Source organism: Rhineura floridana, chromosome 8 (genome assembly GCF_030035675.1).
Source record: "Rhineura floridana isolate rRhiFlo1 chromosome 8, rRhiFlo1.hap2, whole genome shotgun sequence".
Lineage (NCBI taxonomy): Eukaryota > Metazoa > Chordata > Lepidosauria > Squamata > Rhineuridae > Rhineura > Rhineura floridana.
This window is the reverse complement of record NC_084487.1, coordinates 49,352,947-49,374,209: the sequence shown is the minus strand read 5'-3', so window position 1 is coordinate 49,374,209 and position 21,263 is coordinate 49,352,947. Positions and strand designations below refer to the sequence as shown.

Sequence of the window (21,263 nt, the reverse complement as noted above, 5' to 3'; positions counted from 1 at the left end):
TGATAAAGTCCTGAGCTGCCCTTGAAAGCCTCACATCAGTTTTGAATCTCCCAGAACCATAAACCTGAGGGTTCCCTGAGCTTCAAGTCCTTCACAATACATAAGCAGAATAGCCACCTATACTGCATAAGAATAAAAGATGGGCCCTGCTGGATCAGACCAAAGGTGCATTTAGTCCAGCATCCTCTCAGTAGCCAACCAGGTGCCTATGTGGAGCCTGCAAGCAGCTCCTTTCTTCTTTTTTTTCCTTATCCTGTAATGTAAGAGAATGAATAGTTTTTGCATGTTTTATCTTAAAATAAATGTTTGGTAGTTCCAAGGCAAGGCTGCTAAGAGAATCAAAACTTGGGTTTGTTTACAGCTATTTAACTTTATCCTCAGTGTTTATTAAATGTATTGTGTGGTGTTGGAGGAGAGCTTTGCGCATACCATGGACTGCGAAAAAGACAAAAAAATGGGTGTTAGAACAAATTAAACCAGAACTGTCACTAGAAGCTAAAATGATGAAACTGAGGTTATCCTACTTTGGACACATCATGAGAAGACATGATTCACTAGAAAAGACAATAATGCTGGGGAAAAACAGAAGGGAGTAGAAAAAGAGGAAGGCCAAACAAGAGATGGATTGATTCCATAAAGGAAGCCACAGACCTGAACTTACAAGATCTGAACAGGGTAGATCATGACAGATGCTCTTGGAGGTCACTGATTCATAGGGTTGCCATAAGTCGTATTGACTTGAAGGCACTTAATAAATCTGACCTTACAGTGCTTTCCCAACAGTTCATATCCACTGTGTAATAAGCAGCAATAAATAAAAGCTTCCACAGATCTTTGTCATCTCTTTGTTTTAAGTGGAAGATATGCTTTGGAATTTTTCCTTTCCCAAATACTACAATAAACTTACAACTGGAATCCCATCTTTTGAAACTAAACATTTTTAGGAAGAGGCCTGGAACTTGAGAAAATAAATGTGGCATTAATACTTAGCATTTGATTATTATATATTGAAAATTGAATAGTAGAATAAGATTTTAAATGTATTGAGAACATCATGGTTTAGTTGTTCAAAGAAGTAATGCTGAGTTGTAACTGTTTGGTGTAACTGCCTCCTTTCATTTGGACTTTTGAAACCAAAATTTCAAGTTATTTCTTCTGCACATGTAGCCGTACGGATAGGAACAGCTTAAATAAGTAACTGTGGGAAGGTTTTGCTCAATAAGGTAAAATGGTTGGTTTTTCTCACAGAAGGTAAAGATGAGGAAAAAGAACTGGACAAAGTAGAAGAAAAGAAGCAATACAAGGAGGAAGAGAGACCTCCAGAACGAAGTATGTATAGCAGATTGCTCTAGTCCTGTGTTCGGACTGTGTTTGAAAGTACTACATTAATGGGACCTTCATTGAAATGTTGCCCTCTAAAAGGAGTTCTTCTGTGCACGACTCTAGCTATCTTGAAACAGAACCTTTGTAGTTTTGTTCATACCTCAAGTAGGGCACATTTCCCCCCTGCCTTCCCTTCCCTTGCCATCTGTTATAACACTAGAAGGCTTAGGGTCAGGCCTGGCTTCAGCATCAAGCCTAAGTATTTTATAGCTGTATATAGCAGGTGAAAAAGGGGGTTTGGAGAGGGGGAAAAGGTAAACATACTTTTTGCTCCTTCGTGAAACATCTCTGCATAGTGAAGGGAGGGAATTTTTAACCTTCCTATAAGCTGTTAAAAGAGATTTGAGCAGCTCAATTGGTTGTTTCCTGTCTCACGTCCAGTTTCCTTCTGTCTCCCCCCTCCTCCTCAACTGATACCTCTATATACTGTGCGTTCAGGAAGTTCACAGTTCCTAGTCAGATGGGTCCCCCCCCCCTATTAACTTAGACTTTTCCGTATACTAAAGGAGTTCCCTCAGTCTATATAAAATACTCCCTTATTTTTGGGTGGCCCAGTTTCGTTTCCAGCCTGATAGGCACTTAACCACCTAAGTTTGTTATTGGAAAGAATGATGTATGCTAACACTTGCCTGAAAACTATTAAAAATTTACAAAGTAGAACACAAGAGTTCCTTGCCAGTTCCCAGAATCTCCATAATGTTCATGCATATGAGAGAAGAAATTGCTATTTCTTCTTGTCTGTTCCCTCTTAATTATATTGTCAAACAGATTTTATTCATCTGTCTTAAAATATTTGTGCCCCACCTATTAACTAAATTCCCACGAATGTTTACAATACATTAAAAATACAATCAAGTGAATGTTAAAGTCCTTCATTGGATAGGGTTTTCTCACCTAGGCTGCAGCTGATGTGTATAAGTTGATATTAGCTCTCCAGTCAAAGTAGTTATCCACACAAAATTGATGTCTATAAGAAATATGTTCAAATGTAGCCAGGGCAGTGAGGTCCTCACACCATTGTGTGATAGATGGTGGCTGTTTATCCTTCCGGGCTTGAAGTATAAGTCTTTTAGTAACATAAGGGCTCGCAAAATCTACTTTAGTTGTCCTACCATTAAACCCCATAGTACAGAAATATAATTTAAAACATATATATAATTAAATCTGTAGATATCAAGGGTTTCGCCAATACAAAATTGATATGGACGATAGACCAAAAAGAATATATTACTGGACAAGCCCACATCATATGCCTCAATGAAACATTTTCAGCATTACACCTCCATACCAATCTGTATGGACGGTGCCATTATAAAATAGAAAATGACAAAAATTGTCAGAGCCTATCAGCTGATCTAATGTATATATCCCACATTCATCTAATTTCTTCTTCAAAAAACCCTGTCTTCAAATCTGGATTAACCCATAAAGTTAATTTAGCATGAGCATATGGGTCAAATTGTAACTGATGAGACAATATACCTCATGTCTCTATAGCTGCCAAAATTGAAGGTGTAACACCTTACATTGCAATCCTAACCATGTCTATGCTGAAGCAAGTCCTGTTGAATTCACCAGGGCTTCCTCTCAGGTAAGGGATAGGATTGCAGCCTCAATCATTTTGTTTCTACTTTAGATATTGGAGATAAATGTTAAAGGTTCATCTCATAAAATGACATTTTATATTTGTCTTGAATTAAGAAGGTTTCTTACATTTTGAAGAGTGTGCTGTATTCTGCTAGGTGAGGCCTCAAGAAGAAAGCGTTCCAAATCAGAAGATATGGACAATGTCCATTCTAAACGCCGCCGATACATGGGCGAAGAATATGAAGCAGAATTTGAAGTAAAAATTACAGCCAGAGGGGATGTTAATCAGAAACTAGAAAAGGTAGAGTTAATTTCCTCTTACGCTGTAGACGGTTTGCCTTTTAACTTCAGGCACTCTCTCTTTTTCTTTTCTAGCAACATTAAACGTTCAGAATGCTTTTGTATTAAAGACCAAAATATCTGACTGCATTATGTTGAACTGAGTGGAGGGAAACTCTTGTAGATGTTACTGTGTTCCCACTGATCTCATCATATATATTGGCTACTCCAGTATTTAATATTATAATTATTTAATTTGGTGATAGTTCACAAGGAGCTACAGTTTGACCACTCTCTTTTGCTCTTTATATCTGTGGTGGACATATGGTAGACTGTGGAAGACTGGCCAATTTCTGGTAGACCTCTTAGTGCCTGCTGGATGTTGGGGTTCTTGCAAAGAATGCTAGATTAAGGCTGTAGTCCTAAGCACGCTTACTACTAAGAAGTATGACCCATGAAACTTAGTGAGACCTGCCTGATCTCATATTTAGGATTGTGTTGCATGTGAACCTTGAGTTAATACAGCAAGACACACTACTTAGGCCTTGTTAAGAGTCTTAAGTTTATGCCACCCTCTCAGAGAGCAAAAGCAGTCCTTGTCTCAAAACATGAGCATACCAGAGTCCAAACAGCTGCTCTCCAAATTGATGCCTACTATAGGGAAAACATTTATTTATAGGAGATTGCTTTTGAAAACTGACCACAGCATTTTAGTTGGAGACATTATACAGATGTTAGGTGAGTGTAAAACATGCTACAGCCATGTATATTATTGGCCAAACTGTTTTAATACTTCAGAAGCTATTATTGCACACCAGGAATCTGTGACCTTCCAGATGTTGTTGGACATTTATTCTCATCAGCCCCAGTCAGCATAATTAATGGTAAGGGACGATGCATGTTGTAATCCAACAACATGTGGAGGGTTCCCCATCCACTGTTGTATAGGCACATGCATAGGACTGCAGCTTTTTATTTAATTAATTTATTATTCACTGGTCATGAAATAACAAAAAATGATTATAATCAAAACAACAATAAAACATAAATATAATTTCAATGAAATGCAGATAAACACTGGGATAAAAATCTCCATTTTAAAAACTCATTGAAAAGGCTTATTGGAAGAGAACGTTTTTCAATAGGTGCTGAAGAGACAGTAAGGAAGATGCCTGTCTGATATGTAATGTTATATGTAAATAGCTACCCTTTAATAAGTTTCAGGTTTTGTGCTCTATAAACTATAAGAAGGAATCTTTTTAAAAATATTTGTGTTGGATATAATTGGGATTTTAAAGAAATTAGTCTTAAAACATAAATATGGGAGATGGTTGATCCTTCAGATATCACAAATGAACAAGTGTGAACCTCCCTCCGAAACCATTAAGGGTGTAAATTGAAAATGGAATGCAGTAAATGGTCTCGCTTGACTGCAAGCATAGATTTTTTTTGTAAACCTGTTTAATGGAATTACATAATCGAGTCGCAAAAATATGAATTATTGAAGTTTTTTTGTTTTGTTTTAAATATTGAAATAAAGTTTCTTTGGATGATCTAATACTTAATCTTCAATAAAGATCTTTATTGTGCTGAGTGACATATTAACTACTGTATATACTGTATATATAAAAACTGTACTGTATATAAAATTAGCATTGAATTTTCATATGTTTTTATAGGTCATACAGCGGTTTCTAGAAGAGAAGTTCAATGCATTGCAGTGTGCTGTGTTTGATAAAAATCTAGCAGATCTGAAAACCAGAGTAGATAAGATTGAATGTAGCAAGAGACATAAAACTGTCCTTACAGAATTACAGGTATATATACATGTCTGTTTAAGACTTTGTCATTGTTTTTCAAAGAGTATGTTTTCAACATAAAGTAAGGCTCCTGTTTATGGGTGTAATGTTTCCTGTTTAGATACTATTACTCATTTTTGGTTTTGTGTTTGTTTTTTGTTCTTTGTCTTGAAATAAAATCTGGGGCAAAAGAAAACAAAATTCTGTGAGGAAACCAGTATTAAGCAGTATTTCATGAGGAGCTACAGTTTGACCTCTCTCATAGAAGAGAAGAGTCTGGTACCTGGGCAGCAAATATAGAGGTGAAATGGAAGTTCAGGTGGAGGGAGGGATAAATCGTAATAGAGGAGATTGTTGTGCCAATAAATTCCTGGAAAAGAACATGGGTTTGTAATAGACCGGTGATATCCGTTGTTAATCATACTCTTGAGTAGACTCATTTAAATCAGGCAACACAATTCCATTGTTTTCAGCAGGTCTACTTTTAGAATTATTTAGCTGGATATTGCCCACTGTTACCTTGAGAACAGCCTGATACAGCTTCCCAATATGAACTATTATTCTGGAAGTAATAAGAGCCTTGTATTTGACGTGAAAATGAAGTTCCTGCCTAATAGACTTGAAAAATACTTATAATTAAATATTGAGTATGTGTGTTGATGAAAGGCCAAATTGAGATGCTGGAAACAAAATAAATTTCTCACAGCCCTTTTACACTTTTCTGTGAAAGCGCTAGCATCCTGTCTGACAAAATTCCATTGATTGTGAGGGCATGTATAGGGAGTGGTTGAGTAGGTGGGATGCCACTTCAGAGCCAGCTTCCTAGCAGTAGTGCCACTACTGTTTCCCAGAACAGTGCAGACAGGGTGAGTTTGGGGTAGTGTGGCTCACTGCCAGTAGCACTGCATTGACTCCACCCATGTGTCTGAGCAAACCTTACTGCTCTGCCCCACCCATGCACTATCCTGGTAAGTGGCAGCAACACCAGGCTGGCACCACCCTGTTCACCTAGCTACTCCTGACTGGGACCATTGGATACTGGTTACAAATAAGACATCAATAAGATTTTAGGTTGCTAACATATGCCTATCGGAGCAAACTTGTAGGGTCCAGTTATGGTAGAAGATTACTTGGCATACAACATCAATGAAAGTATTAATCACTCTTGCTGTATTTATAATTTGGATAGGAAGGTCAGAGAGAACCCAGTCTTGTGCTGTCTGTTTTATAAAAGGTTTCCCATACTGGTTGTAAATGAGACTTTTTTTTTTTTTTACTGATTTGACCTCTTTTGTTGATATAGTTAACTGCCAAAGTAACAATAAATGGAATTAAACTGAAAGACTTGTTGAGAGCATATCTGATTTCTCTGCCTTCTTTCTCTTACTTTGAGGCTAAAATTGCGAGATTAACTAAACGTTTTGGAGCAGCCAGAGAGGACTCAAAGAAAAAACCAGAAGTAAGGACAGGGCTTTTTATTATTTTGCTATTTATATCAAAATAATCATCTTAGTGGTAATCAAATTGAACTTTGTTGAAATGATATCTTTTTCATGAAAAATGCTCTTAGAAAAGAAAATACTAGATGATTCTGAAATGCATTCTTTGTCAATTATGAGCTCTATGGTAAATTCATACAGCTATTGAAAACACGTTTATTCCCCACATTTTTGGATGAGATGGGAGTGAGTTCATTTTCTCTAAGAAGTAATGGCAGAATATCTTGAGTTTTCCCAACAAGAGGAGAAAATACAAGTTGGAGTAAAGCTTTACCTTGTTAAAGCTAAGCAGGTCTGGATCTGGTCTACGCCTAGATGAGTGACTGACTGGGCACCATATTTACCCCATCTTGGATTCTATGACAAAAGAAAGGTGGGGTCTAAATGTAAGAAAATAAATAATAAAGCATGCATATTTGCTAATACAAAGTCCTTTCTGCTACATCTTGAAAATAATTGGGATTAACTAAAAAAAACCTAAAAATTCAGTTATTCATACTCATACACGATTAAAAATTATCCATAGAAAAGTACATAAAACTTTATAATTTATATTAATTTTTAAAAGAAATATTTCTCTACTACTTTAGAGTATGCAGAGCATACTGATATTAGTGTTTCCAAGTGTGCCACAGAATTTGATATATTACAGACTTATTTTATGGAAGCGGAAACAATTGTAGCATACCTTCAAATCATGTGACCCATGAGCCATAGCCCAGAGTGAAGAACTGTTTCAAAAAAGGGCCACAGTTTTCATATTTTTTGAAGTAGGAATCAAAAATCGGTTTCAAACGTTTATTTTATATACTGCTTATATACTAAAATGGCTTCTAAGCAGTTTGCAAGGATAAAATTAATTATAAAATCCATACATAATGAAAATATACAATAAACAAGCCAGTTAAAAAGCACAATTAAAACAAAATAATAAAAACAATCAGGAAGTTCAAGTTCAGGAGAATGCTTGCCAATACTAATGGGCCTCTTGTATTTCAGCAGGGAGGGTGTTCCACAACACTGGTGCCACCAGTGAAAAACCCTGCCTTCGTGTTACCACAAGGCAATAATCAGGCTTATACCTTATATAAACAACAGTCTTGTGGTACCTTAAAGACTAATACGTATATCTATCTAAATAAAAATGTGTCATGCTGCAGTTTGCAGTACCACAGACAGGTGGCACTGTGAACTGTAGCATACAGCTCACACTGCTGGCCTCAGCAAGCAGGCAAGGTGGCAGAGGCACCCTGGCTGGAAGCTGGCTAGAACACTGTGTGGTGTCAGCATTTATCTAGGGGAGGAGGTGGCATGGGGTAGCAGCAGCTTGGGCAGGTGGGTGGGAGGCCATTTTGGCCTATCTGAGCAGCGGCACTGTTTGGGGTGGTAGTGGAGGAACCTGGTGAGGCAAGTGGGTTGGCAAGTGAAGTAGGAGTGCCTGAGGGGGTCAGGGTTGGCAAGGGGGGTGGGGTTGCCTGAGAGGGTGGGGGGAGTTGGGGTGGCGAGTGGAGTGAGCAGGGGGCAGAGCTCCTCTAGTTTTACATTTTTATGTACTAAGGTGCACTTCACCAAATGCATGAAGTAAAATCTTAGTTCAGGTATGTAAAGGAGAAAATTGTAAGGTTATGAGTTGACTTAACAGTGAGATGCAGAAACTACAGTAAATGATAGGTAGATCTTGAAAGAGCAATCCAAGCTTCTAATCTGTGCTCAAGGGGGGTTGGATGAAATAGTGAAGAGCATCCCAATGCATCTGGCCAAACAACAGGTAGGCAGAAACACTGCCAGCTGAAGCCCCTAAAATGAGGTGTTGATGAGCAGGACTGGAGTAGAATCTACTGGGTTCTGACAATGCCCTGCTGCCATCATGTGACAGCAGCTGGCCTAATCTGGGCCTCTTCACTGCCCCATCAAGGGAGATTACACAGGAAAGAGGCATTTTATCCTCTCCACCACAACCACGTTGGCCAGCATGGGCGGTGTGGTTGTGGATGCAGCAATGGGTGTGCTACTTCATTAAGCCCACCACTGCCAGCTAGGGGTTTGGATTGCACTCTTAAATGTATGTTAAATAGGCACACCTTTTACAGTAGCAGATTGGTGATAATTTACTCAGTGTTGCTGAGCGGATTTGTATTAACACCTTTAGTACTAGTACCTATAAAGTGTTATGCAGCTTGGGACCACAATACCTCAAGGACTGCCTCTCCCTACTTGAACTTCTGATGGCCTTACGATCTTCATTAGAGCCCTTCTCCATGTGTCTCCTCTGAAGGAGGCGTAGAGGGTGGGAACAAGAAAACTCGCCTCTCCAGTGGTTCCTGCCCAATTGTGGAATGTTTTCCCCAGGGCACTAGCTTGTAGGTGTTAGACTAAAATGTTCCTGTTCACTCAAGCTTTGGCTTTTCATTTAGATAGTACTGTAGAATGGTTTATGGCCTATTTTGGAGTTAATCTTTTAGTGGAGTGGCTAGAATTCATCCTCTTTATTTTTGTTGCTGGATGCACTCCTTCAGAAATTCGGTTTTATTATTTGTTTATACCATATATTTGTTTTTAAATGGTTGATAAGTTCTTGGTATTTTTACTATTTGTAAGTCACTTTGAGACATTTTTGTAAAGAGCAACAGATAAATATAATAATAAATAAAAACATACTGAATAGTGGAGCAGGGAACCATTAACAAGAAACAGTCATAGATAGTACAGATTTCCTGGCATTGGTAAGTTAATGCATGTAGTATGATAAAAAGCCTTTGTCTCAGTTTAACCCATAGTAATGTAATTGTATTTCTCTTAGTTCAACACTTTTTGCACCTGCCAATTATTGTTAGGTGTGGGTGTGTAGCAATAGTGGGCAGTGTAGGCAGAGTGGCATTACTCACCTGGCTTCCCAGTGCTGAGTGACACTGCTAGACACTGGGAGAGGAGAGGTGGTGGGGAGTGCAGGCATAGTGGCAGAGCTAATCCATTGTTCTTGTTTTCTTTTTCACTAACTGACAGCGATGCTTAGCATTGGAAAAGCCAGGTGAACAGTGCCACCTTAACCACTACTAGGCTGTAGAAGCTGCTGCATCCATGCAGCATAAAAATGTGTTATGATGGTGCAAGCAGATAATGCCAGTTTTTTTAGGATTGGGATGTCAGGTGCATTAGTGAGAAGATGTTATATTGTATCATGAAGTTCTCAGAAAGCAACCTAATATTTTTTGGAGTCCTGAAAGTACAAAAGTACACTTGCTGGATAGAATAATCATGTATGAAATATGACTTAGGACTATAGGTCTCACCTTGGCTTGTGTCACTTTGTAGAATCTACAAAACACACCCCATTCCCCAGGAAAAGCAATGGGTGACACAGGCAGTATCAACAACGTGGCATATCGGTAAGCTTTGAGAATATAGCAATGACATTTCCTATTGTGGACTTGTGGATCTTGCCTTATATACTTAGAATGACACATGTTGCATAAAAATAGATATATCCTGGGTAATAGCCTATATATTTCATGTCATATATTGCCCTAGTTCACACATAATATTAAACCATAGTTAAAAACAAACTCGGGTTTAATGCTACTCAAAAGTTCTTGTTCCGCTCCTTCTCTGTTGCTGCATCAATGCTGAGAAACTCTTTCCAAACCATGAGCACAAACTAAGGTTTGTTCTTGGCTTATTTGGGGGAAACAAACCACAAGTCTAGGTTCAGACATTGTAACAAGCCAAACTTGGTTTTGTTTTCCAACAGTGGCACAGAAGCAGAGTGAGCACTTCTGAGCAGCATGCACTAGCACATTGCAAGTTAACATTAAACCAGAGTTTGTTTTTAACTATAGTTTAATATGGCATGCAAACTGGGCCATTGTACTTTATTCTCTTCTGCTGCTGTTAAAAATATGAATGTTTTTATCAGTTCTCATGCAGTCCTCAGAAGTGATCACTCTTGTACAAAATGAGAGCCAGGAATAGTTCTGGTACTCTGTTTTTCCAGAATTCAGCTTAACACCCCTTAATATAGGGAACCCAGTGCTGGTGTGAATGAGATATTGTTGAATAAATTGATAGTGGTAAATGACTTCAAATTTTAAAAATGGTTTTTCCCAGTACTGGTCATCACTAAACCTCCACCGCTTGGTACAACTAACATGAATCTTTGTTTAATAGAAATTCCGGCACAGTGAGACAGATGCTGGAATCCAAAAGAAACGTAGGAGACACCACCTCAACTACTTTTCAATCCCCTTTGAATACAGGTAAACACCTTTTTGCATCTCCTACATATTTAACTTTTTTCTTACTTTTTTCCTAGAAAAAAAATTACTGGTATGAATCTTTCAATCGGCAATCATTAGTACAAGCTGTTTGACAGTAGAACAGACTGCTTTGGAATAGGGGGGAACTCTGAGGTTTTTAAGCAGAAGCTGGATGGCCTTTTATCAGGGATGTCGTAGTAGTGCATTTCCTGCATCAGGAAGGAGTTGGACTTTGATGTCCCTCAACTCTGCAATTCTAGCTTTCATGTAGGATGGAATAGGTTTATGCAGGAGAAGCCATTTCCTGGCAAATCAGGACTCAAGCCATTTAGGGCAAAACCTAAATTCAGTACGTTGTATTAGGTCCTGAAATAATCTATAGGCAGTGCAGATGTCTTAAAATAGGTGAAATATAATGGCTTCAGCCCATCATCAGTAAGCAGTAACATTCTGCACTGGGCTGAAGTTTCTGAACCATCATTAAAGGCAGCCCCCACAAAGAGCATGTTACACTAATCTAACCTGGAAGTCATCAAAACATGAATGACAACAGCTAGACCTCTATTTCCTTGCAGTGGGTATAACTGGTGTATCCATCAAGCTAATAGAAGGTGGCTTCTGGGCACAGCCACAATCTGGGAATCCAGGAACAATGCCAATAGTAGCTTCCAAACTACAACCCTGATACTTACAAGAGAGTGTACCCTTCTAAAACTGGTATTTTTCCAGCTAACTGTTCTGAGTTTCCCCTACATTCAAGTTTGTTTTATAGTGATTGTTTAAGTTCATTTATTCTCATGCAGTTCATTTCTGATACTGAGAGTGCATTTAAGGATGCCACCACCTCATCTAGATTCCATGAAAGAGCTGCATGTCACAGGCATATGGATGGCACAGAACCCCGTATCTCAGATGACCTCTTGCAGTGGTTTCATGTAAATGCTTTGAAAGCCATGGAGAAAAAATGGAACTCTGAGAAGTAATAGTATCCCAGCACCACTTCCTAGAATCTGCTTTCTAGAAAAGAAGCAGAGTCACCACAATGCAATGTCCCAATCCCCAACCCAGAAGGATACTGTGATTAGTAGTAATGTAAGCCTGTGGGAAGTCCAGTGTTGCACCTGTTCTCTCTCTCTCTTCTGGCATAGGTTGCCCACCAGGGCGGTCTCCATAACTGGACTTGAAACCAGACTGAAATGACTCCAAATAATCAGCTTTGTCCAAGAGTTTCTGGAGTTGTCCAGCCAACCATCTTCTCCTGGGCACCTTGCCCAAAAAAGACTGACATATGATTGCCCAAATCACCAGGATCCAAAGATTGTTTAAGATGGAACCTAATGGTTGCCTGCTTCAATAAGGACAGAACACAGTCCTCCAATAAGGATGCGTTAAGCACCATACTGACTAGCATGGCCAATGTCTGCCAGCTAGCCCATTATAAATCAAGAAAGAGAAGGGTTGCGACTTACATTTCTGTAAGAACCGTTGCAAAACACCTTGCAAATAAGTCATTGTGGAATGCAGGGGTTCCAGAAGTTCATCCAGCCTTCTAACCACCCTGAATAGCTCACCTGCATGCCGTACTGTAGATGCAGTGTGGCAGGAATATTTTCTTTTGTCATCAACACTGCACAGAATAGGCTCTCAAATAAGCTCTAAGCCATGCTTGGTTATGTTGATTTTGAATTTTTCACCATAAGTATTCTGGCTAATGTTTTAACTCTTTTCTTTCCAAGAGAGCCACAGAAATCCAATGAGTTGTGTTATTCAGTGGGAGGAGCAATTGTATCAGTATTCCTAAAATTGACTAGGACATCAAAAGGACACTGCCAAGTCAGCCAGAAAATTCATGATAGCAGATTGGAATTCTACAGGATCTGATAGTCTTGAGTGGGGAACCAATAGGTTCCCATTTTGCAGATGGTCTGAGTTTTGTCAATCTCATCCTCAAAAAGGAATTGTAGGTTCCTTCATACACAGATCACTCTCTCCTTGTCCAGTAGAGAACACCAGAAACTGCTTAGGGCCAGAAGATACTGGACAGACACATAGTTGTAATTGTTGCCATGAGGTCATGGGCTACACCAGGCAAGGCAGCCACGCTATGGATGTTGAAATCTCTCAGGACCAAAAGCCAAGTCTCAAGCCCAGCTTCATGTTTTTAGTCAGGCAGTCAGAAGCCTGATCATTACGCCAAGAGAATTTTTAATTTGTCCCAAGACCCCAGCACCAGGTAGATACACTAGATAGACCTAAAGATCATTGATGAAATGCTTTTAAATGTGAATGTGCTTTAAAATGGTTTTAACTGTAAATATATTTTAGAATGTTTATAACTGTGTTTTAGAATGCTTTTCCTTGTTCACTTGTTTTTGTTGATTTGTTTGACCTCCTGGGCAACTTCAGGAGGAAGGGTGGGACATAAATTCAATAAAAAAAAATAGATAAATGCAGACTGTTGGACATGGTAGCTACTGTGTGAGATGCACTGGTAGTTTGTATTGTTACTCGTCTTTGCAATTAGGTTTGACCCATACTTGGACACCATAGTAATGACAGTCATCATTTATCTACCTTCTGATCCCACCTAACCAATTTCACTCACATTTCTATTCTTTGGGGTCACCTTCTTTTAGAATGCAGCATTTCACAGTGGGGAGCAGGCCTTTCATTGAGCACCATAGATAGAAAACTTCCATTCAGCTGTCACAGATCTGTTTAACCCTGCTTATCCAGCTTCTCATTTGGACTTTCTGAGCAAGCTAGCTTCAATATATCACACACCGGCTGCATGCAGTGATAGATACTAGAGTGGGTTGGATCATTGTTTATTTATAGAAAATGTGTTTTTTTCTAAGCAGTATAATAATAGCAGCATTGTTTAAAGCAAGTCTGTTTTTCATGTAGGAGGTATGATGACCTAGAGTAAAGAAACTTTAGTATGCCTATAAAGTTTATTGTGGTTTTTTAAAAAAAGCCAAGCATCAAAACAGCCTTTGTTTCCTTTGCCACCTCTTTTGCATTAATGGTTAAGTGTAAATACATGTTTTCAAGAATAAACTCCAAAGCATACTTTCATTTCAGTCTTATCCTGAATTCTGCTTTCCATCCTGTACAGACTTTAAGTAGAACAAATGCCGTATCCTCATTCCATCTTGACCTCATATATCTTATCAATAAAATTGCTACCACTAAGTGTTGGATATTATTAAAAAATAATTGTTTAATACTGGAGTTTTTTTTCATAGCAATGTATTAATTGAAGTAACTCATATGGCATAGATTTTTAAAACATCTGTCTTTTTACTTTTCTGTAGTGTCTGCTGCTACTCTTACTACTCCTCAGACACCAGTCAGCGGACATCCCAAACCACAGACTCCTGTCACGTCTGCACCTTTGACTTCTGGCTCCTTGTCAACTTCTGTTCTTCCTGCAGCTAACACAGCAACAGTAGTTGGCACTAGCCAAGTAGCTGGTGGCAGCACACAGCCAATGTCTGTTTCATTGCAGTCCTTGCCAGTAATACTGCATGTACCTGTTGCAATGTCCTCCCAGCCTCAGATCCTGCAAGGCCACACTGGTACCTTGGTTACTAACCAGCAATCTGGCAATGTTGAATTTATACCTGTACAAAGCCAATCTAATGTTGGTAACTTAACCAAAACCCCACTGTCTCTGTCTTCGGCTAATTCAACAAAGCCAAACAGCTCATCTGTACCCAGCTCTAGCATTCAGAGGAACTCTCCAGCCAGTGTTGGCTGTTCTATAGGGACAACTCTAGCTGTGCAGGCTGTGTCAACAGCACATCCAGTTGCACAAGCCACAAGGACTACTTTGGCCACTGTGAGTACATCAGGGGTGTATACTCCTCCCACCAGTAGGAATTCCATACAAATGAAGATCCCTCTGTCTGCCTTTAGTAGTACAACTCCTTCTGAAACAAGCACTGCAGCTGCACCTAGAGTTGGTAAGTTTAATATGTTCACTGCACTTGAACTGGGGTAGAAATCTGGTGCACAAGGGGAACATGTTGATTTTAAAGAAATCTGAACTTAAATGTTTCATACTAGAACTCAATTCACCATATGTGAATGACAGTAAGTGTTACCAGTCATCACTATTATGTGTTATTAAAGTACATTGTTGAATAGCCAATGAAATGCAGGTGTTTCTTGCCTCTCTCAGAGAGTCAGACATCCAGGTTACTACCACCTTCATTGCCATCAACAGATACTTCAGCAAACAAGAAAGCATCTGAGACTGCTGTACAGGTAGGTTGGTTTTTATTTTTCTTTATATGGCTCCAGAGTGTTACCTGCTGACGTACTGATCTGACTTAAAATTTCAGTTTTTTCCCCATTCAGCAAATCAGATTGGATGCTGCTGTTGCTATTTTTGTGGTGTGTGTGTGATTTAATGTTCAAAGTGTTAATGAAAAATTAATGTTACTAAACAAATTATACCAGTAAGTAGACAACACAGTTTTGGGAAGATTACGGCTTGGGCACACATTTATTTATTTATTTATTCATACCCTTGGTTGTCAAAATGGCTTCATTTGCAAAGGAACACAGAACTTTCTCTAAAACTTGAGAAACCCTAATCCAGTTGATGTAAGACCATCTAAGAGCTAGCATATAAGCTGTCCGTGTGATTTCCATTAACATCAGTGTTTGAAGTGGAGGCATTTATCTGTAAACAGTTGTGGTCATGCATTTGACCAAGTGGATCCAGGGTGTGGTCACCACGTCATTGCGGGAGGGAGTGGTCCCACCCTCCCTGAAAGGTGGTAATCTGACTGCTTCTGAAAAAGCACCCTGAACCCATTGGTTTGTGACAACTACCATCCGGCCACAAATATCTGCTTTTAGGGAAGGTGATTGAGAGGGTTATTAGGTTCTAGTTTTGGTGTACAGAACCTTATACAGCTTGGGACCAGGATACCTGAAATACTGTCTTACCCCTTATATACCTAGTCGATCACTGTGATCTGCAGGTGAGGGCCTCCTGCAGATGCTATCTTATCAGGAGGTCCGTTCTGCACAAGAAAGGAAGCGGACCTTTAGTATAGTGGCAGCTACCTTTGGAATTCCCTCCCCTTAAATATTAGACAGGTGCCATCTCTTGTTATCTTTTTGGTGCCAACTAAACACCTTCCTCTTTCAGCAAGTCTTTTAAGTAGAAACCTTATTCCAGTCTGCATCTGTGTTGGAATTGCTTTTTAACATATTTTTAAAGCTTTTTAAAAAAAAGATGTGTTTAAAGCTTTTTTGTTTTTTAAAGATGTTTTGTTCTAATATGTTTTTAAGTATGTTTTGTAATATGTTTTAAAGCCTGTTTTTATGATGTTTTAGATTGTTTTTAGTGCTTTTGTTTGCCATCCTGGGTGCCTGCTGAGAGGAAGGGCGGGATATAAATCAAATAAATAAATAAATAAGAATAAATAAATAAGTGCAATCAAACAGTTAAATAACAAGGCAGTTTCCCCAACTCAGGGAAACATGGCTAGATTAAGCAACAGTGTTACTGCTGCCACTTCTGGCTAGTCAACAATACAACATGTAGAACCCATTGTTGTGGTGTTTGCTGCCCCCTCTGGTCAAGGTTTTCCATAACTATAGGGAAATAATGGAGCATTAGGGGGAACTTCTAACTGGGTGCACCTGGTGGCCAACAGGGATTACCACAACAGTCCCAATACAGTAATGCTGTGCTGCATGATCCTACATTTATGCCTATGCCCTCTGCTGCCACCTGTGGCCAGAGCATGATACATGAAGAAAATTTGGTATTTAATACTACATTTATTAAACAACTTAAGGATGCATTAATGGTGGAAATATCAATGGAATTATTATTGAGTAACATGCCAATGGGAAATATAAATATGGTTCAGCATTGTGGGACCAATAATGCACCTCCTTATACAGTGTCCTTGAATATGGCTGCTGAATCACAAATCTCCCCAGTGAATCACAATGCACTTAGGCTCAAGGACAAACACAACAGCAGCTATACCTGTTCATCCACTGCTGGAAGACAGATCAGGGGATGACAAAATCCGTACTAGTATTTCAGATACGGAAGAGGTGAAGTAGAGCAAGGATGAAGTGAAACAGGTTTCAGTGCACTTTTTTCAAGTCACATTTTATGCCATTGCTTATTATAGCCATGACTGTGCTGGAACTAAAGGGGCCCGCTCCTGAACCAACACCTACCAGCTTGGCCAGGCTGGCAATGGTTTTCCTTGACCCACAACCAATTGAGAAGGTGGTGTGAGTGCCCAATCTAATAAAGAAAGTGATCAAAGCAGAGTGGCAAGCACCTTTACAGTAAAAGAAATCACTGTCATATGCCAATAAATATTACATGTTGGATGCAGAGATGATGGAGCAGTTGAAGTTTCCAGACATTGATGCACCCATTTGGCCAGTAATCCCAAAACCATTCCTATCAAGGAGTGGAAAAAGTCAGTTGGGTGACATCAGAGAACACAAGTTGGATTTTACACTCAAAAGAGTTCATGAAGTGACAGCCTTGTCAGTCTGGGCATCATCTGTGGCCTTGGTGTTTGCTATGGCAGATAAGGTCTGGACAGATAACACACAGGAAGATCAGATTCAAGACCAGGACCACATAAGAAAGCCCTTAAGATTGTGAGAGCTACAGCGCTGGTGGTAGACACTTCTATGGATGCAGCACAATTTGCTTGCTTCCAGAGCCATGTCAGCAGAAGTAGTGGCAAGGCGGATAGTATGGCTACACCACTGGGAAGCAGATCCCAACTCATGGGTGGTGCTGGCTAGAGATTCATACAATGGCAAGAATCTGCTAGGAGATGAGTCCCTGGAATACATATTGCTAGAAACTAAAGATAAGAAGGCAATGCTGAATGTACAACAGAAAAAGAGGATACACACACATGCACTTTCAACCTTTTGGCCCTCATGCCTGGAGGGAAAAAACAGAAATGTTTATGACTTCCGCCCCAAGACTGTCATGGGATAGGTCAAGGTTCCAGAACAAAGGACCTCAAACAACAACTTTGCCAATACCCCAGACGCAAAAGGAAGGAAACATGAGAAGAACTTCTGACATACCCTCAGGTGGTGGGAAGGTTGATGAGCTTTGACCACATATGGGAATCCACAGTATCAGATAAATGGATGAAAGAGGTGATAAGTTACAGGTACAGGATAGTCCCCACCTCCAGGCCGGTTCATTACATCAATGCTCACCAGAAATCAATACAAAAGGAAGCTGTTGTCAGCAGCAATAAATATCTACTACAAATAGCAGCAATAGAATACCTACCATCAGATCAGAAGTACTTAACTGTCTACTCACACGTTTTCATCATACCAAAGAAAGGGGTCACATGGAGGATGGGATTAGACTTGAAATACCTAAACAAATTCATAACGTGTCACAAATTGAGAATGGAAACATTGAACTCCATCTGAGAAGGACTCCAAATATATGATTATGTGGCCTCCATAGATATTACAGAGGCGTATTTATATGTACCCATACTTCTGAAGCACTGCAGGTTTCTGTGCTTCACTTAGGCAGATCAATACTTCCAATACAAGGCAATGCCATTCGGATTGGTCTTGGACCCAAGAGCCTTCACAAAAGAAGACAAAGCTCTGGTGCTATGTAGATTATTTTTACATGCTTTCCCAAAGAACAACATGAAGAAGAGCCATCTGCACCCCTCCCAAAGTCTCCAACATGAGAAGGCACAGATAGACCAACAGTGGAACCCTCTCTTTGTCACAGGAGAGGATAGAAAAAATTGTAGCAGCAGTGTCCAATGTGATAACAAATCATCAGGAGAGATAATGACCCTAGCAAAGTTGTTTGGAATGTTAGTGTCAACAGTACAAGTTACCCCATGAGCAATATTCCACACCAGACCACTGCAATGGATGCTTCTGCCTTTCCGATCACTTGTTACTTCCAATCATCACAGTCAGATACAAGTAAATCCACAACTTTGATCAGCACTCAATTGGTGGCTGAAGAAGAGCAACATCGCCAGGGCAGAGCACACTCCAGAGAAAAAACAGGACAGGACACCTGGGTCTGAATAGAGTTCAGCCATAGCATAAACCGGCTGGAGCTGAGAACAGCAACACTTTCTCTCTGGAAATGCCTATTATTTGTCTGGGAGGCATGAAATCTTGAGCCTTCCAGGCAGAAGCTATCTTCCTGCTAATATAAAAATAGAATAGTAGAGTTGGAAGGTACCTCTTAAGGCCATCAAGTCCAATCCCTTGCTCAATGCAGGAATCCAACTTAAAGCATTCCTGACAAGTGGCTGTCCAGCTGCCTCTTGAATACCTCCAGTGTTAGAGATCCCATCACCTCCCTATGTAATTGTTTCTATTATCATATTGCTCTAGCAGGAAGTTTTTTCTGATGTTCAGCCGCAATCAGGCTTCCTGTAACTGGAGCCCATTATTCCGGGTCCTGCACTCTGGGATGATCAAGAAGAGATCCTGGTCCTCCTCTGTGTGACAACCTTTGAAGTATTTGAAGAGTGCTATCATATCTCCCCTCAGTCTTCTCAGGGTTAAACATGCCCAGTTCTCTCAGTCTGTTCTCATGGGGCTTTGTTTAGCTTATTAAGATCACTTTTGAATTTTACTTCTACCTTCCCATGGTATTAGCTATCCCTCCCAATTTTGCATCTGCAAATCTGGTAAGTATTCTCTGCACCTCCTAATCCAAGTAATTAATAAAAATGTTGAAGAGCACTGGGCCCAGGACTGAACCCTACAGTACCCTGCTTGTTACCTCCTGCCAGTTTGAGAAGGAACCACTGATAACCACTCTTTGAGTACTATTTTGTAGCCAGCTCTGATTCCACCTGATAGTTCTATCCAGCCCACATTTATCTAGCTTGCTAATCAGAATATCGTGGGGCACTTCGTCAGAAGCTTTGCTGAAGTCGAGATATATTATGTCCACAGCATTCCCACAATCTACCAGGGAGGTTATCCGATCAGAAATGAGACAAGATTAGTCTGGCAGGATTTGTTCTTGACAAATCCATGTTGGCTTCTAGTAATCACTGCATTGTTTTCAAGGTGCTTACAGATTTACCACTTTATATTCTGCTCCAGAATTTTCCCAGGGATTGATGTCAGACTGACTAGTCTGTAGTTCCCAGGTTCCTCCTTTTTGAAGGTAGAGACATTACCTTCCTCCAATCATCTGACACTTCACCTATCCTCCATGATTTTGCAAAGATAACAGACAGTGGCTCCAAGAATTCAGCCAGTTCCTTCATTACTCTAGGATGCAGTTCATTAAGCCCCAGTAATTTGAACTCGTTCAAAGTAATTAGGTGTTCCTTGACCATTTGTCTATCAATCTCAAGCTCCAATCCTGCCCCTTCAACTTGTAGTTCAGTGTTTGCCAGGAGGATCATAGACCCTCTTTTGGGAGAAGACTGAGCCAAATAGGCATTGAGTACTTCTGCCTTTTCTTTGTCATCTGTTATCATTTTGCCATCCTCAATGAGTAGCTGTGCCACCATTTCTTTTTTCTGTCTTTTCCTATCCATATGGCTGAAGGTTTTTTGTTGCTTTTAGCATCCCTTGCTAACCTCAGATGATGATGATGATGATGATTATCATTAATGTTATTGATTAATTTTTGATTAATTGATTAATTAATTAATTTTATATCCCACCCTTCCTCTCAGTAGGAGCCCAGGTCGGCAAACAAAAATACTGAAACACTCTAAAATATCTTAAAAACACTTTAACAAGCATCCTTAAAAACATATTAAAGCAAAACATCTTTAAAAACATCTTTTTTTAAAAAACTTTTAAATTATTAAAAAGCAATTCCAACACAGACGCAGACTAGGATAAGGTCCCCACTTAAAAGGCTTGTTGAAAGCGGAAGATCTTCAGTAGACACCAAAAAGATAACAAAGATGGTGCCTGTCTAATAATTAAGGGGAGGGAATTTCAAAGCGGAAGTGCCACAACGCTAAATGTCCGGTTCCTATGTTGTGCAGAATGGACCTCTTGATAAGATGATATCCGCAGGAGGCCCTCACCTGTAGAGTACACTGATCTATTGAATACAAGAGATAAGACGATCTTTCAGGTATCCTGGCCCCAAGCTGTATAGGGCTTTATACACCAAAATCAGAAGCTTGAACTGGTCCCAGTAGCTAATGGGCAGCCAGTGCAATTCTTTCAGCAGCGAGTAACATGTTGGCAATACCCTGCCCCAGTAAGCATTTGTGCCACCACATTTTGTACCAGTTGCAGCTTCCAGACCAGCTTTAGCTTTAGCCTTCAGCTTTAGCATTCCTGATGACATCCCTGCAATTTTGTGCTACCTGTCAGTACTCATGGGCAGAGAGATATTTAGAGGCACTGGTCTCAGAACATGTCCAGGGAATGCACAATGTGCAGGCAGACTGGCTGAGCCAAAA

General features: G+C 39.8%; 1 protein-coding gene across 7 annotated transcripts in view; it reads left to right on the top strand.

The window, feature by feature from the left end:
- Positions 1-21,263, top strand: part of ATF7IP (activating transcription factor 7 interacting protein) — a 124,026-nt gene that overhangs the window by 79,507 nt on the left and 23,256 nt on the right. For all 7 annotated transcript variants that reach the window (XM_061639365.1, XM_061639359.1, XM_061639360.1 and 4 more), the window contains 8 exons: positions 1,249-1,329; positions 3,126-3,271; positions 4,929-5,066; positions 6,442-6,507; positions 9,860-9,933; positions 10,712-10,800; positions 14,118-14,768; positions 14,987-15,072. In XM_061639365.1, the coding sequence (XP_061495349.1) occupies positions 1,249-1,329; positions 3,126-3,271; positions 4,929-5,066; positions 6,442-6,507; positions 9,860-9,933; positions 10,712-10,800; positions 14,118-14,768; positions 14,987-15,072 (1,331 nt within the window). The remainder of the gene's footprint in view (positions 1-1,248; positions 1,330-3,125; positions 3,272-4,928; positions 5,067-6,441; positions 6,508-9,859; positions 9,934-10,711; positions 10,801-14,117; positions 14,769-14,986; positions 15,073-21,263) is intronic.